Consider the following 18,304-nt stretch of genomic DNA (forward strand, 5'->3'; position numbering starts at 1 on the left):
TATGTGCTCCTTCACTAATGCTTCCCAGGCATATTTCTCTGCAACATAGCGGTGTTGGTCGATGGCTTGTTTACCTGTTGAACCGTAATCAATTCCTCTAAGTTGGAGGCTTGTCTGTATCTGTTCTTTTTTTCTCTCTTCCCGTATGCTGTACTACCATTGGCAACTGAATTTCCCCCACGGGATCAATAAAGGTCTATCTATCTTATCTAATTACTCATATTTACAATGTGATTATCTGTTCAGTACAGATGAACTATAACACAGCTGCCCTGGCCATTTCAACCTTTGTGAACATCTGGTTTGTAACCCTGAACAGCTGTGGCTTATCACTAGGGGTGCAACAGTTAATCAGAGTCATTAATTATAAAAAAAAAGTATCTATTTGATTGAAATCTATTTTCAAAAATTGCAAAAATTGCTGATCTCAACATGTTCAGAGGCGGTGCGTTGTCAACTTGTAGATTTTTGCTGTTTTTGGTGACTCTGTTGTACGACAAAATATAAAATATCGTTTAACCCATTAAGACCTGAGGGCGATTCTCCAAATGCCTCTAAATCAGTAGTTCTCACACTTTCAAGATAAAAAAAAATGCTGATGTACAAGCTCATTGCGCGGTTAAAAAGACTAATCAATTACAACAAATATTTTTGCATTGATTTGTTTATATATCAAAATGAATGAAAATGTGTTTCTCAAGCCCTACTTTTCGCATGTCTCCTTGCAATACAGTGTGGTGATTCTAACTACATGAAGTGATTGTGTTTCAGGTTCTGGTGCGATCGTCTCCCACACCGTACCTGCCTCATCGTTCTCTGATCCAATATTTGCTGGAGTCTTCTCTCTTGTTGGTGCGTTTGACTGCTTTATTTTCCAACATAATGTATTAAGACCTGAGGCTGATTCAACAAATGCCGAGAGAGAGAGGGAGAGAGAGAGAGATTACATTACACATTGTTAACTTGTTTTTTTTACAATCCAGACTTGTTTTATTGAATGTAACTTTATTTTAATGAGTCTGTATGGTAGAGTATGTTAACTCATTGAGTGCCCGAATTATTTCTGGCTATTTCTGGCCAGTACGATTTTGATTTTTTTTTTTTCAAAGTAAAAAAAAAAGTGCTTAGGAAGGGAGATGCAGCCTTTTTCAGTTATAAGTTAAACAAGGAGTGGATGGAGCTGCAAATCTTCAGATAATGATATCTTGGGTTCTTTTTTTGTTTTTTTCAATTTTTTTCAAAAACAGAAACACGCTAATGGCACGTTGCACCATAGCGGTAAAACATGTGAAACACGTTAATGGCACTCAATGAGTTAATGCAGTATAACTAGCAGTGGTGGACAGTAACGGAGTAAATGTACTTGAGTACTGTACTTGAGTACAGATTCTGAGGATCTGTACTTTTCTTGAGTATTAGATTTTTTTGATAAGTATTACTCTTACTTGAGTACATTTCCAAGACAAATATTTTACTTTTACTCGAGTAATTTTCTAGGAAGGCTATAAAGTACTGAGTACTTTTAAGAACACTCCATATCCACAACAATGTTTCGCCATGCAACTCCTTGCAACATGCAACTACTTGCAACTACTTGCAACCATTAACCCCAATGGCAGTTGCAAGGAGTTGCATTGGTGTGGTTGACCTTAAAACAGTTTTGTTGCAAGGAGTTGCGACTAGTTGCATTGGTGCGGTTTGGCCTTTAGGTTGGCTGTTTTTTTTCTTCCGTAAAATGCAATTAGCGTAACTTCTGCTCTCACACTAGCCGTGTTTCTGGCTTCCCCCTCCCCTCGCTGCTTTGTTACATCTTGTATGGGTGTATAGGAGTAAAGTAGTTCCTTAGTCATTTCTATGTTTTTATAGGTGTTTCTGAAGGCTTTGTATAACGTCTACAAGCAAGCGCATCAGTGCATGCAGTGCAGGTGGTTTCAGAGAGTTACAGTACTTTTCTGAAACAAGAGTTACAAGGTCCTATAAATTCATTGTGAAAACATTGCAGCAATTCATTGATATCAAAATTAAGAAATGTACTTTTACTTTTACTTGTACTTTAAGTATTTTTCAAAGCATGTACTTTGGAATACTTAAGTATATTTAAAAGCAATAACCTTTTTACTCTTACTTGAGTAACATTTTGACTGAGCTACTTTTACTTATAGTGGAGTAAATTTGACCAAGGAGTATCTGTACTCTTACCCAAGTACTGGGGTCGAGTACTTCGTCCACCTCTGATAACTAGTACAGTACATCTGGAGTCAGTGGTTGGAGGTGGTCTTCCTACTCTTCCATTTAGACCCTGGTGTCAGGTAGGAAACATACTGGTTGACAATGTCAATAAAGTTTTTTGAAGCAGACAGCAGACCGGATTGGACGCAAGAAGGTGCGACACCATCTTTATTGTAGTTTGGACATCTTGAGAGGGATCATATAATGAGCATAAAACGTATGGACTGTAGCTTTAAAGTTTTATGCATCATTTTAGTCAAAATGCAATAATCATGTTTGCATTCAACTTGGCCCTGCTCTTTGGTTGACAACATTTGAATACTATGTGAATTCAAATGAGTGAATTCAGACACTTGATTGTGTTGTGACTGATTTCTTTAACATTTTGTTGTATTGTTGTCAGTGCTTCTGAGTGTGGTGCTGCTGGGAATGGTTCTGTGGAGATGGAGAGGTGAACGCATTCCCTCCAGGAGCCTCACCCTGCAGAGCTTCTACCTCAAGGAGTCCCAGGACCCGCTCATCCAGGGCACCGTCAGGGGCCTGGACACATGTCCTGTCAAGGTACACACACACACACACACACACACACACACACTCAATTACGTGCATCCATCCGTACATTAACAATGTGAATGATAAAAGCCCATATTTTAAGTTTAAATGTTGAACAATACAAACATTAATTTTAGGATCACCAAATTGTTACAATTTGTTCTTAAACTTGTAACTGCTATGACATTAATTTAAGTGCTACTGTATAACATTCAAATAAGTGTATCTTCCTCAAATGTTTTCAGATTTAAGTGTATGACATATCATTCAAACGTTTTTAATCTACGCTTTCATAATCTATTAAAATCTAAAACTAAAAAACATCTGAAAAACAGCGTGCCATACGTGCGACACATTCAGAAGAACCCATCACAAATATGTTGAAAAACAATGAATGAAACAGTAAATGTATGCAGATGTTGTGAGATGCATACATATATATAAAGATGCATACAGACAATAAAGCTGAACCCTAGCATCCCTATTCTGGGGTGAACAGATTCTGCGAGACTGTTGCGAAGAGATTTGGTGTAGAGGGAAAACAGGATGAGACCAAGTATAGACAGACCCCTGGGGGACTTACAGTACATACTGTAGCAGTGGTTCCAAACCTTTTCTGGATCAGGGCCCACTTGAAAATCTCAAAAGGGTTCGCAGCCCACCCATCTGACCACTTAACGCTAAGTGGTTAGATGGGTGGGCCTCGCGCATTTTCAGAGCGTGTTTCTTTTGATAATCAATCGATTGTGTTCCGGCTCAGATCAATGGAAATACCGTAGTATACTTTAAATTGCTCTGGATTAAGAGCGTCTGCTAAATGCCTAAATTGTAATTGTAAGTTATTATTTATTTGTGGGTTTTAAAGAAAAAATAATAACAATACATTTTTATTTATTTTTATAATAGTTTTTTATATAGTTATATTAACTTTTAAATCGTAGTGTTTTGCCAATAAATTATTTGGGGTCCCACTTGGTGTATCCTGACGGCCCACCAGTGGGCCCTGGCCCACAGGTTGGGAACGGCTGGTGTATAGGGTTTAAGTGGTTAAACTTGATGGCACCGTGTCCTCCCTCCAGGAAACTCTGCTCAAGCTGGACTTGGAGCGTCGTTCCTGAGCCAGTGTGTGTGTGTCCACTAGCTGTTTATCATCAAGCTGTGTGTCCGCGTCCAGAGGCAGCCTGACCATTGACAGGAACATCACCCTGATCGTTCTGGTCAGAGGCGTCATTTCAGAAAAAATGTAGGGGGTGGCAAAAACAAAGTTACTACTTAAAGGGGAATTTTGGACCACGGTTTTCTTACCTTTTCTATGATATGATATCTTAGGATGAATGGTAGCCTGGGATCCAGCCTGCTTCGCTACGTTCGGCGGACTTTTTTTTCTCTCTTCGCTTATCAGTCTGGAATGCCTCCTCAATAGGCCTTGCGTTAGATCGCGTATTTCAATATATATATATATATATATATATTTTTTTTTTGGTGAGATCTGACGTTTATAGTGACAGAACACTATGCAAAAAGAAAAACGGAAGTCTCACTAGACGAGATTGAAATCTCGAGATTTCAATCACGTCTAGTGAGACTTCCGTATTTTTCCTTCTTTTTTGTTTGGGTTGCATAGTGTTCTGTATGAACAGGACTCGCCAAAAAAAACTAAAACTGATCGATCACCCTTATCGTTTTGGTCAGAGGCGTCATTTCAGAAAAAAGTAGGGGGTGGCAAAAACAAAGTTACTACTTTTACTGTTTCAGAAATAGTGAAAATAGCAGATCTACAAGCTCGCAATGCGCTGCGTTGTGCACTTGTAGATCTGCTATTTTCACTATTTAAAGAAAAACAATTTTGGGGGGAAATGTTCATGAAGCTTAGCTTGTTAACCACATGAACCCTACCATCCCTATTCTGGGCATGTCATAATACAGTAGGAAAACATTCGCAGAAAATAGCACATTGTGTTATGATGTTGCTTGTAGATGTGCTATTTTCGATGTAGAGATTTGGTTTAGATGGGGGGGGGGGGGGGGCTATGTACCCCTGGGGGATCCCTGATTTTTAAAAAAAGGGTTTAAGCGGTTAATGGTAGAGCAAGGCAGTAACAGCCAGGGTTAGGGTTGTATTTCCATTGGGGTAATGGTTAAAATTCTCACAGAGATAGTTGACGATGTGCTCAGGACTGTTGTCCAGCACATGGCAGATATCCAGGCGTAATATTACGCTAACAAGATGTCAGTTAAGAGGAAAGGAGTGGTGCTGTAACTCTGAGTGTCCTGGTACTTTGGGAACAAGTGCTTTTTGTGTTTAAAGTTTATGGTCTGTTTTGTAAATTGATCTCACGAAACATTTGTGTCGTTATTTTCAGTTTAGCACTAAAGCAGTATTTTAGTTTGCGCAGTCCCATTTCGGTGGATTGTGGAATACTTGTATACCTGCAATATTGCATTTATTTAATTTCACTGTAGCTGAATGTAGTCAACCTGCTGATGGGGGAAAAAGTGCAATTACACTTACTGTACAATTATGATCACAAAATAACTGCAGACAAAACTGGTGAAGTGTTTTAGCAGCCCAGAGCATCAATATTACTCCGTAATCAGTATTTTCTCTCAGATTGACTGTCAGTGAGGACAGATAAACCAGACAGCACAAACAAAATGCCTTTTGTTCTGTTGTACTGTTGATAGTGTGCAGGACATATTGTACTGTACTGTACATATTGGTTAGATTTAAGTCTTTGATTGTACTTTGGTATGAATGAGGTGTGTTGATAATGCTTTATACATACTAATGTCTTGGTTGGTTTGGTTGGTTGGAGTCTTTTGTTTTGTTGTCTTTTTTGACTTAAAAAATGTCTATATCATGTTGATAAAGATTTATCAGAGCTATATTTGCCAGAGAATCATGGTACAAATGTACTTGAAACTGCTGAGTTTTTAGTTTATTTATTTTTGAAGATCTGTTTTATTTATTTTTGTGTTCATTTTGGGTGTTCTGCAGCTGTAAAAAGAATAGTGCTGTAGGTAAAGTCCTTGAAAAGGTGACATGATTAAGATGAATCAAATAAAGCAATAACATTGTCAAAATTCATGAGTGTTTAAGTCATCAAGTTATATTTCCTGTATCATCTCAACTGTTTTAATTTGGGAAACAAAATGGTTTAGATACAATTACGATAAGATAAAAGTGATTGTATAGAATACAGTGTAAGTCAGTGTTACTCAACCTTTTTTTGGGCCAGTGCCCCCTATTCAATATCCAGGTTCCTTACTGCCCCCCACTTCCAATTATAATGTAAGCCTTATTTTTATTGTTTATTGTAAATGTCATTGATTTCCAAATTCCATCATCATCCCAGGAACCCTGCCTCATTTGACTGCAGAGTTAATGAAAGAAAGGTGTTGCACTGGCCCCCTTTAAAAAACATTGCTTCCAGGACCCCCTAGACTTCTTTGTACACCCCCGCCCCCGTTGAGAAACGGTAGTGTGAGTAGAGTTATTTATGTCAATGTACAGTAAGTACATGCATCGACACAAAAATTATGACCACAATGAAGAGCATGACTGTGAGGGGTGAGCTTTACAAACCATACCTGGTCTTAGATCCTGCTTCACTCAGCTCTAACAGGATACCAATTAACCACAAACATTTTCCTTCCACATCCAAGTGTAATTACCTGAAATTCTTCTCGATGATGGATTATATGGAGAGTCACAGTTGAGCAAGTTTCACATCTTAGGTCAACAATATGACGTGTGCGTGTGCGTGTGCGTGTGCGTGTGCGTGTGCGTGTGTGTGTGTGTGTGTGTGTGTGTGTGTGTGTGTCTCCGTCCTCTGCATATCTCAAGAGCCATCCGACTGATTGACTTCAAACTCCCCACCCTGACTGTCCAATGTATAATATGTAACTTATTGTCTCCGGCCGGCCGAAGGTGTATATTAGTTACTGTATGTCAGTATCTGCACAATATCATGGTTTGATTGAATATTTTTTGATTGAATATTTTATTAGGCAAAAAAATGTAAAACATTTACATTTAACATACTTTGTCTAACAGGTCCGTTCATAAAAGTCCTTGCGGACTTGTTTCCAATGAGGGCCTTGGTATTCAATTCATAGACATATATAGTGGCATCACAGTTCGAATATCATTACACAAAGAAAATAAAAATAAAACAGCAAGAATATATATATATATCTATATATATATCTATACACATATATATATATATATATATATATATATATATATATATATATATATATATATATATATATATACATACATATATACATACGTACAATACTATGTACAATAAAAGAAATAAAAAAAGGGGGGGGGAAAGATATGTACACGAACGGGGGGGGGGGTCGGCTGTCTAATGGGAAAATGGTACTACCTCCTCTTTTGGCCTCCTGAAAGGTGATTTTTTTAAGGCTCTTTTAAATGAGCCCAGCGAACTGCATTTTTTGAGGGATGGGGTTAGCCCATTCCAATCCTGGGTGGCAGTGCTGTAGAAGGAGAATTTGCCCATGTTTGTTTTATGGGTGGGTGGTACCAAATTGTTGTTAACGCTCCCTCTGGTATTGTGACTGTGGGTGTCACTAACCTTTTGGAGGTATTTACTCAGATATGCGGGAATAGGGGGCATATCGGGCACATTTTCGTTTCCAATTTTGAAGGCCAGTCCCATTTTTAGTTGTTTAACCCTGTCTTCCACCCTGAGCCAGCCTAGGCTGGCAAAATGGGTGGGAGAAAGGTGGGTCATGGGCCCCAATCCGAGGAGTAGCCGAATCAGTTTGTTTTGGGAGGTTTGAAGCTTAGTCTTCAGTGACACTGAGGTGTTGGAGTACCAGGAGGTGCTAGCATAGTCAAAATGTGGTTGAATCAGGGCCCCTGAGAGGGTCCTGAGGGCCTGTGGGTTGACAAAAGAGGAAACTCTGCCCATAAATTTGGTTCTCTGATTTACTATTTTGACCACCTTTGTCCCCATGCTTTCACCTGACAGGTATTTGTCGAGAATATAACCCAAATAGGTAATCTCTTCTTTGCTAGCGATAATTGTGTCATCGACTTTGACCTTGAAATCATTTACCTCCATCTGTCTGAGGGAATGTTTGGTCCCAAAAAGAATGGATTCAGTTTTCCCAAGGTGTAGTGACAGTTTGTTATCGGTAAGCCAAGTACGGATTTTTGAGAGTTCAGAGCTGAGCGCCTCCTCAACTTGCAACTTGTCCTCTCCCGAGATCAGGAGTGCCGAGTCATCAGCGAACAGGAACAATTTGCAGTTACAGGCAGCATTCATGTCGTTAATGTATAAAAGGAACAGTAACGGCCCAAGAATGCTGCCCTGAGGAACCCCACAGCTCACCGGGAGGGAAGAGGACATGGTTCCGTTGATGTCAACCACTTGTTCTCTTCCTTCCAGGTAGGATCTCATCCAGTTTAATGATGTGCAGTCAAAACCAATCGCCCTCAGCTTATCAAGTAAAATTGAATGGTTTACAGTGTCGAACGCTTTTTGGAGGTCCAACATGACCATGCCGCAGTATTTGCCCGCGTCTACCTCATGTTTGATGTAGTCGGTCAAATACATTGACCGACTAATACAAGGTGGATTTGAACCAACTACGTCTGCAGTCTCAAGTTTTCAAATATCTGTATCTTACCACTGTACCACCATGGTTCATAGTTGAATTGTTGTCTTGAGTGTCTTCACTGAAATATTAGAGCCAGGTACAAACTTGGAAAACACACTCATTGTTAGTTTTTGACCAAGAACCTTTGGTTTATAAAACACTGTTTTATCCCCAGCACCACAGAAGCATGTAATGTATTTGTGACAACTAATTACGTGTGTGTGTGTGTGTGTGTGAGAGAGAGAGAGAGCCTCACTAGCACGTTTTAGTGAGTCAGCCTACATCGCCATACAAACCCTTTTCCCTCTCCCCATGCAGTTAACCTGCTTAATTGCTTCTACCTCCTGGCACTGGTATCTTAGAGTGGATGTAATATCCTTAGTACTTCCACCACCGTCTTGAAAGGCCAGATTACCCGCTTAACACAAAGTGCACTGAAAAATATGGTAATCAGGCAGCATTCCAGACTGTCTGTGATGAAACTACAGTATCATCAGACAGGTTCTGAAGATGGTTTCAGACCACACCCATATCTTCCACCACGAGTAGCAGCTTCTTTCCTCATACAACCCCCAGGGCGGCAGTGGCTCAGGGGTAGAGTGGCCGGGTAGAGTGAACTGAAACGCAAGGTTCCCAGTTCGATCCCCGGGCTGGGGCGCTCCCCTAGAGTTAGTGTCGAAGTGTCCTTGAGCAAGACGCTGAACCCCTAATTGCTCCCGATGAGCAGGTTGGTGCCTTGCATGGTTTCCTCCGCCATCGGTGTATGAATGTGTGTGAATGGGTTAATGGCACAATCAATGTAAAGCGCTTTGGATAAAAGCGCTATATAAATGCACCATTTACCATCTCTGTCCCCCTGTCCATCCATGTCACTAAAACGCTGATTTGTATTTGAACTGTACACTTATATTTGATGATGATTCTATGTTGTGCTCTTTTGAATTTTTGTATATAGAGTAGCCAATTAACCCCCACCCCCCAATTTAGTTGTTATGCCAATTGACCCTCCCACACATTTTTCTGTGTTGCCACTGCTGTTTTACCCCACCCTGCTCACCAGCCAGTGAATAGCCCCCACCGGGAGGATGTAGTTCCTCCGTCCTAGTTGAAAACCTAAAAATCAACTTTGTGTCTTAATCTTATGGTCGGTGGTGTCACTTTGTCACATGACCAAAATGTATTTTTTTGCCAGGCCGTCAGGCCAGGAGGCAAAGACTACTGTTGTTTTCGTGTCTGTGTGTGTGTGTGTGTGTGTGTATGTACAGCCAGTCTCGGACACCGCTGGACTGATCGCCGTCAAACTCTGCATGCACACTCCCAGTAGACCAAGGAAGTGTCTGCTTTTTGGAGCTATAACATACACAGTCTACACAGATGCATAGTTTAACACAGGAAGCAAACCAATGAGATTAGACCAGTGTGCTGATTTCCTGGCCTGCTGATCCAGATGCCTCCCTGGGGAAAGGAGATGGGGCATGCCATGCCGTCTCTCCAGATCACTGTAGACCCATCTTTATGTTGCGGACCAATTTTTATGGGCCGTGAGTAAATATATATATTTTTCCGTTTCCTACATTTAAAACATATTTATTATTTCAAAAGATTTTTTTAAAAGTTTAATAACAATGTTTGATGTTCGATCACAACTTTTCATCAATTCACTGCCAAGGACGACTTATGACGACTTTTATTTTTTTGGTGGGGGGGGGGGGTGGGTTAAAAAAAATCTAGGCACCTTTCATGTTAAAGGATTTATAAAAGTATTTTTTTCTCTGCTTTCTGTTGTTTTCAAGCCACATTCAAACGGCCATAGCTCTGGAATGGAGGAATGGCGGCCAATTTCTTCCCCCTATACTACCGGACCCCGTGCGTGTAATGAGACGATCTCCGTTAGGACGGAGGTCACGGTCACGGAGAATGTTCCATGATTTACAGTAAGAGAGGTACAGTAAAATCGCCGTTTTGGCTGGCAAGGTGACCTTAGACGGATGAATTAATTCCTGGCAGTGAAAGAGTTAAAAACAATTCCAACGTTTTTCAAAAAGCATTTAACGCTTTCCTTTAACGATACCTATAGGGGGTTCCAAATGGACCCTTACAGGTCTGTAAATAGCAGATCTACAAGCTCACAACGCGGCGCGTTTTTTTTTACTCCAGATTATCATATTGGCAAGCAAAACAGGACGTTTTTGCACTGGTTGAGGTATCTGGGAGATTTGCCAGGTGTGACTAGTGTTTTCCTAGATGGTTCAGTTCAGTTTCAGTTTCCTGCCTTCTCTCCTGCTGACTATTGTGTTATTTCCTATTGTGAAAAGGGGATTGGCATGCCTTCACGCATGGTCCAGTTACTGTAAGTGTAACTGTAAAGTGACAAGTGGTGGAAAGTAGCCTAAATATGTACATTCACTCAAGTACTGTACTTGAGTAGAATTTCGAGGCGCTTTACTTGAGTATTTAACATGTTTGACACTTTATAGTACTATTTTACATCTCTCACAATTATTGTACTTTTTACTCCAGTATGATTATTTGATAGCTTAGTTGCTAGTTAGTTGGAGATTTAGATTACTAATACAAAACATACACACACCATTTAATATACTTGGGCTTATAGAAAATAGCCGATCTACAAGCTCACACAAGCTGTGTGTGCATACAGTATATGTGTGTGCATCTGTGGCCATGTCTTACATGATTCCCTATCCACATTCAAAACTGACCTAAAAAAAAGCAGCTGTCCGCAAATTACAATTGAACTTAAATAACTCTATCCCTAGCTATAGGATTTTAACGATTCTTATTTCTTAACGATTCCCTCTTAACGGTCCGATTCCTTAACGGTTTCCTTTAACGATACCTATGGGGGTTCCAAATGGACCCTTACAGGTCTGTAACTCTGAGAGTTTACAAACGGAACGGTTCCATTTGGTTCCATTTGTACACTCAGAGTTATGATGGTCCTTGAAATTTGAATGTTTGAGAACCTTCTGTTCGGTACTGTAATTGTATAGCAGACGTGAAGTCCACATACCAGCTCTGACAGTGTGATAAAAACCGGTTCCTCAATATTGGATCCGGTCCCTCCGATTCCTCCGGTTCCGGAAACGAACCTGGGAGTGACAGGGCCTCCTCGGTGGCCGCCCCTCCCTCTGGAACTCACTGCCAGCTCACATCAAAGCTGCCCCCACCCTCGCCATATTTAAAACCACACCAAAAAAAACACGTTTTCAGACTTGTATTCCCTACCTAATCCTAATCCCCCTTTTTGGTACCTTTATTTCTATATCTTTTAACCTTTTAACTAGTTTTTCCTAATAACGTTGTTTTTATTGTGTTGCTGTTTTGTAAAGCGACGTTGAGTACTCAGAAAAGCGCAAAAAATGAAGAATCAAGAAAAATTCGCAGAACAGGTCTCCGTGCGTGCAAAATTTCACGGAAATTGCATGCTGTTTCATGATTTGAAGCATTTTGTTCAAAACGGAGTACTCCTGCAAACTTTGGAAGCCAATTTTAGCCAATCAGGATGGAATATTAAAAATCTGAAAGACCTGTTTGGTTTAATAACTATAGAGATACTTTGTACATATTTGCGTGATTTTTGGACAAAATCTGTAGGAGTACTGTCAAAAAATGAGTTATGCAAAAAGCGGCCTCCTGGTGGCGCTATAACAGGCCCTTGTGAAAAAATTGCGTCAGAGGTTCTGAATTGGCATCCAGGGAGTGTGTGTGCACAGTTTCGCTGCTATCAAGCCAACGGTAATCTATCAAGAACAGAATCTGCTCTGCGTTTGAATCTGTCGTTAGCCGTGTTGACAACCCGTGCACAAAACAAATCCGAAACTCATTTAATAATAGCGTCCTCGAAGCCGACAAAACCACGGAAAGTTAGTAACATTTTAAATCGCTCTTTCATCATAGAAACAAGTGGGCTTATAACCAAAACGATCCATGTTCTTTGGGAGAAATGGTGTTGGTGTTCCGTGGAGAAATATTGTTAGTGGGAATGAAAACATAGTCGCACCAACGGAAGTGAAAGGCTGAAGGCAGACCAAAACCCCGGTTTCCCTGAGCACGGGTCATCCGTTCAGCTCCGCCTAGAGCCAAATGAATAAGTAAAAAACAGCAGAGGGCGCTGTTTTTCCTTTTATTTGGCGATGGGTTCCCAGATTGAGCCAACGGTGCCAGAGATTAGCTGTACACAGACAGAAAGAATGACACACGGACGGACACACACACTCACGGACGGACGGACGGACGGACAGGGGGTAAAACATACTCTCGCCATGCCTTTCGGCATGGTGGAGACAATAAAGTAGAAAAATAGGAGAATTGAAAAAATAGGGTCCTTTATTTAGTCCACATCCTCATTACTTTCAAAACACCACCTTTTCAATTAACTTCATTGTTTAAAACACATGTGGGGTAAACAATCTCATGCACGTACGTTACAAACACCTGGCCGAGCGAATGCATTGTGAACTCAGCTCATGTTGAACCCCATGTTCAACATGAGCCAGGCCCTATAATATTTTTGTTGGGGGGTATGGAATTGCCTCATATTTGGAGTGCACACAAAGTACTGAATTCATATAAATATAATCATACATACTTCTTAACATTTTGTATAGTATATATCATGCAATTATAATGTATGGGGTTATGCCCTCAATACCCTCAGTACCTCACCAAAGTGAGTGACACCCACAGCCACAATACTAGAGGGAGCGACAACGATCTGGTACCACCCACCTATAGAACAAACATGGGTAAATTAAATTATCTTTCTATTGCACTGCCACCAAGTGTGGAATGCCCTGACACCATCCCTTAACAAATGTGGGTCCAGGGACCTTCAAAACAGACCTGACAATTCTTCTTTCAGGAGGCCAAAAGGGGAGGTAAACTTTTTTTCTGGCTACAGCTTTTTATTTTTTTACTTTTTCTACTTCAGAATCCGGTTTATTGACACATCACAGGATTACAAGGTAAAATGTGCTTTGTACATAGTGTTTTATATTTGTTGATAATATTGTATTGGTGTTATTTTTATGCTGTGTTTTGAATACATAGGACCACAATGGAAACAAGTCCCCAGGACTATTTTGTGTTATCCTAGGTCTAACTGTACTCGTGCTGTTTACATTTCTGACTACTAAAGTATTCAAACCAAAATGGTTGTCACAAAATCTCAAGGCACACATGGACTGGTCTCACAGCATACCATTGTGCCTTGGAACCACTGCATTGTGCAACAAGTTTCAGCGCACAACGGTTGGACTGGAGCCACGATGGTTATGATGATTGCATTAAGTGTGGGTTGGTACAACAGGAGGTGCAATGAACAGAAACAGGTGTTTGTGAAAAGAGGATGTTTAAATAGAGAAGTCAAGAAAACCACTGGGGTCACTTGACTTCCTGCTTGTATGTGGTGGTAGCACTAGCACCCCCCGTTCCACCATCACACCACTAGACTATGTATTGTACAAAATGTACTATTTCTCATAACTACTGTGGACTGACTATGTTCTTCTTTTTTACCCACAGTGCTTCGGTTAGATTGTTTATGTCGGTGGTTCTCTAAAGTGGGTTCCAGGGGGTCCTCAGCAAAAGCAGAAAATTAGAAGTGCACCGTTACTACATTTATATTTTTATATTTGTTAATAAATATAAATACAATTCAAATCCCGGGCAGTCGAAGTGCAGAGACCTATACCCTTTGGTTTCTGATACTTTTATTCCTAATCCCTGTGTGTTATACTACCTGTTTTTTTTATTATTATTATTATCATTATTATTATGATTCATTTATAAATATATTTATTTATTAGCTGTATCTCCTTTTCTGTATTCTGTGTGTCATAACTGCGGTGCTGCCATGACAACTGAACTTCCTCCCACGGCACAGGATCACGAGCGGTCTGTTTGTCTGTCTGTCTGCCTGCCTGTCTGTCTGTCTGTCTGTCTGTCTTCACCCGTCTGTGAGGTTAGTCAGTTAGTGGTGGTTAGCTTACAGGAAACACCACACTGATGGTTTAGCTGCTAATGGTTTACTGGGGAATTCATGAAACTGACTTTAGGACCACAATGGAAAGAAGTCCCCAGGACTTTTTTGTGTCCAAATGTCTGACTGTATGTACCTTGTCCTGGTTACTTTTCTGTCTAATAAAGTAGTCAATCAATCAATCAAACTCGCATGATGGACATTATTATATTTATAACAGAGAGGGTAGTTATTAAAACCCAAATGAAAATCAAACTGTTGTGTAGGCTACTGCAAGAATAACTTTCTCAAGATATGAGGCTATGAACTGGAACTAGCCAACTGGGTGCAAGCTCCCTGTATCTCCACGAGCCATTCGCCAACCATCCTGTCCTTCCAGCTGTACAGGCATGCTTTAATATGCTAATAATGCTCCAGACTGAAATGCTAACTGCCCTCAATTCTTAGGCCCTAAACATTTCAACATCAATTCAAATTGTGCTATTTTAAAACTAGAAAAAGTGCTCCTCGGAGCACAGGTCTCCACCATGTCAGGTAGGTTATTGTGGCCTCCTGGTGGCGCTATATTACGAAAATATGTGAAAAGGGTGCCATTTCTTCTTAGACCTTTCAATCGGCCACTGCATTCATGATTTGAGGCATTTTGTTCCATAAATGTGTTTTGCTAAATTAGACCTGCTGGTGGCGCTATAACAGGCCAATATGAAAAGGGTGGCATTTCTTCCTGGCCTAGTGAGAATGTGCGTGTGAAATTTCACGGAAATCGCATGCTGCGTTCATGATTTGAGGCATTTTGTTCAAAACGGACCAATCCTGCAAACTTTGGAAGCCAACCTTAGCCAATAAGGATGGAATATGGAAAATCGGACAGATCCGTGTTGATCACATGACTATAGAGATACTGTGTACCAATTTGCGTGTTTTTTGGACAAAATATGTAGGTGTAATATCCAAAAATGGGTTTTGCAAAAGTCGGCCTCATGGTGGCGCTATGACAGGCTGATTTGAAAAGTGTGTGTGTGCGCAGTTTCACAGCGACTGGGCCAACGGTGGCGGAGATTAGCTGGTCACAGGACAGAAGGACGGACGGACACACGGACACACTAACGGACGGACAGGGGGTAAAACATACTCTCGCCATGCCTTTCGGCCTGGCGGAGACAATAATGTGAACTTTGAAGACATCTTATCATACTATGTGCGTCTGTGTGATAGAGGGTTCGATTCCTGCCGTTAGTGTGGCTAAAAACGCACTGAAATCAGACTCACTGAAAAGGAAGAACAAAAACATGGATCTCTTTTGTTATTTTAATGTTGTCAAATGATTCAAATAATACAAAATCAATGGGAGGACTGTTCTGTAGTTAACCCATTAAAGCCGGGAAAGCATCTTTGTCATTTTAGATTTTAGCTATGTTGTATATAGCATATTTTTTTTCAGAAAACTCTTAGGATTTAGATTGGTTTTGAACAGTGGTTCTCAAAAATAGCAGATATACAAGCTCACAGCGTGTCACTTCGTGCAATTTCGGGGTCCTTGACATGAAAAAGTTTGAGAACAACTGATTTGGAAGGCATTTGTGGAATCGGCTTTAGGGCTGATGGTGCAAAACATTTGCAATAAATTATGAAATGTTACTAAACAAATGTCATTAAACAAATACTGTCCATCCACAACAAGCCAGTTATTATTCCGTAATAAAGTGGGAACCCAGTGGTCAGCTCCCAGACGTGACTGTAATGCAGCTGAATGAGCAAGACGCAGGGTGTGGTTAATTAATCATAGATGAGGTCAAGTCTGCCTTCCTTGAATAAATAAGGATTAGGACTGTAAAACAAATCCCATTACACATTTTGGTTACATTTGATCTGTATACTCTCAGAGTTACAAAGTGACCAGGGTGGGGCAGGACTCAGGAGACGTTTTTGAAGCAGATCCAGATTTGTAGCAGATCCAAACTGTGAGAAAAAGGTCTGAACTGTGTGTGTGTGTGTGTGTGTGTGTGTGTGTGTGTGTGTGTGTGTGTGTGTGTGTGTGTGTGTGTGTGTGTGCGTGTGCGTGCGCGTGCGTGTGCGTGCGAGCGACTGTGTGTGTGAGGATATACACGTGCATGTTGATTCTAGAAGTGTGGCATATTGGCATATTAATAAATGGCTGGAATACAATGGGAGTATTTTGCAATGGAAGACCTTTTAGAAGAAACAACAGTTGCAATGGAAAGTGTAGAGGGTGCAACCCAACAGGTAGCATTGGTACTTAGTGACAGGGACATATGATCATGAGAGATTGAGATTTTTAAATACATTTTAGTTAACCTTTTATACCGGTAAGCATAGGTGGGTACTACTAAGTAAATTGCGCAGATCATTATACCCATCTGCTGCAGCCTGTTAGTACCATTTGATGGTTTCTTTTAGCCTGACACTCAGCCTGAATTTTCATTTCGTTTCACTCATTGTTTTTATGGGCGTGGCTAGCGATTCAGGGCCTGGAGCCAGGCTAGGTTTCTTTGGGTTTTTTAATTTATTTCCTATGATAAATAAACATACTTTGGCATAAAGCGCATATTTTTGCACTCAGGTTAATAGGGGTATAGCCTAAAAGACTTGAAAAATATCCCTCTAAGGTACATTGTAAACAGATAAAATACTGATGGCTTATTTGTGATTGATCGTATGATTAACTATGACAAATCATGTGATTAATCGCAATTAATAAATGTAATCGTTTAACAGCACTAATATATAGATAAATAATATGATTTAATATTGATTGATTGATCCCCCTCCCCCCATTTTTAAAAATCTATTCATACAACCTTGACATCCTGGATTTCCATTTCAGTAAAGGTTCTTCCTGCTGACTCCACTTTTTCTTACACGGCTTAATCTCACTTGTTTCAACACAGCTTAATCTCACTTGTTTCAAAGCTTAACATTATTGTCACATCACAAGTTTACACTGCAAATTACTTCCTGATGTGTACCTATTTCCTTCCCAGATATGCTGGCCTATTTCCTTAAAGCAGTGTTTCCCAAACATAGGGTTGTGACCCATGTTGGGTCGCAGATCCGTGTTTATGGGTCACGAGAGAATTTTTCTTTTCCCAAAACAATTATAAAATAAAAATCTGAACAGTTGATGCTCCCATGTGTTCAATACTAAACCTTAATAGTTGTTTCCTATGACGTTTTTTGGGGGGTGATTTGTATTCATATGGTGTCCTAGGCAGATATGGTCACTCGTCACTTCACTATTGACATGTAACCAAGCAGGTATGCTGGAACTAGCCGGTACAGCTCTATAATATGCAAATTGCCCAAATGGCAACTTTGGACAACCAAGCTAAAATAGTTCAAAACAAAAAACGTCATAGGAAACAACTATTTAGGTTTTTGAAATTTCAAATGGACTATATAAGAATAGAAGAAGCAAAAATAACACGTCTTCAATCTCATAAACATGTCGCAATGGCTATTTTCACTACTTTTGAAATAAGAATGAAGTGATTCATTCATAAAGTATTATTGTATTGTAAGTTTGGGTTCCGGTGGAGACATTCAAATGTCTGTTATGGGACTCGTGACACGCTGAAACAGTTTGGGAAACCCCTCCTTAAATAGACTGGCATGGTGAAGTCTCCCTCTGCCACACAACCGTTATCAAAAGTGTGTTTGTGTGGCGGAGATTGGGGGGGGGGGGGTTTTCTATGAAACTAGAATAGACGTCCTCCCCTCGTCCCCCCACTCTCTTTGCCCCTAAAATTAACACAGGATTTAAACAGGATAAACAGGATTTCCCTGTCTAGTATGTAGATATTGGATAGATCAAACCTTGCACACAAAAAGACACAGCATTTTTAAAATGACATTGCATGTTTA

At 40.3% G+C, this 18,304-nt stretch overlaps 1 protein-coding gene across 3 annotated transcripts in view; it reads left to right on the forward strand.

Moving 5' to 3' along the window:
• The window catches only part of LOC311051805 (low-density lipoprotein receptor-like), an 83,653-nt gene that overhangs the window by 40,868 nt on the left and 24,481 nt on the right, over positions 1 to 18,304 (forward strand). For 2 of the 3 annotated variants that reach the window (XM_084066455.1, XM_084066457.1), the window contains exons 12-13: positions 772 to 852; positions 2,633 to 2,790. In XM_084066455.1, coding sequence (XP_083922581.1) covers positions 772 to 852; positions 2,633 to 2,790 — 239 coding nt within the window. Of the gene's footprint in view, positions 1 to 771; positions 853 to 2,632; positions 2,791 to 3,860; positions 4,202 to 18,304 lie in introns of those variants that run through there. The other variant, XM_084066456.1, reaches the window with a different exon arrangement.

The sequence above is a fragment of the Gymnoscopelus microlampas genome (genome assembly GCF_963454915.1).
Source record: "Gymnoscopelus microlampas genome assembly, chromosome: 9".
NCBI lineage: Eukaryota > Metazoa > Chordata > Actinopteri > Myctophiformes > Myctophidae > Gymnoscopelus > Gymnoscopelus microlampas.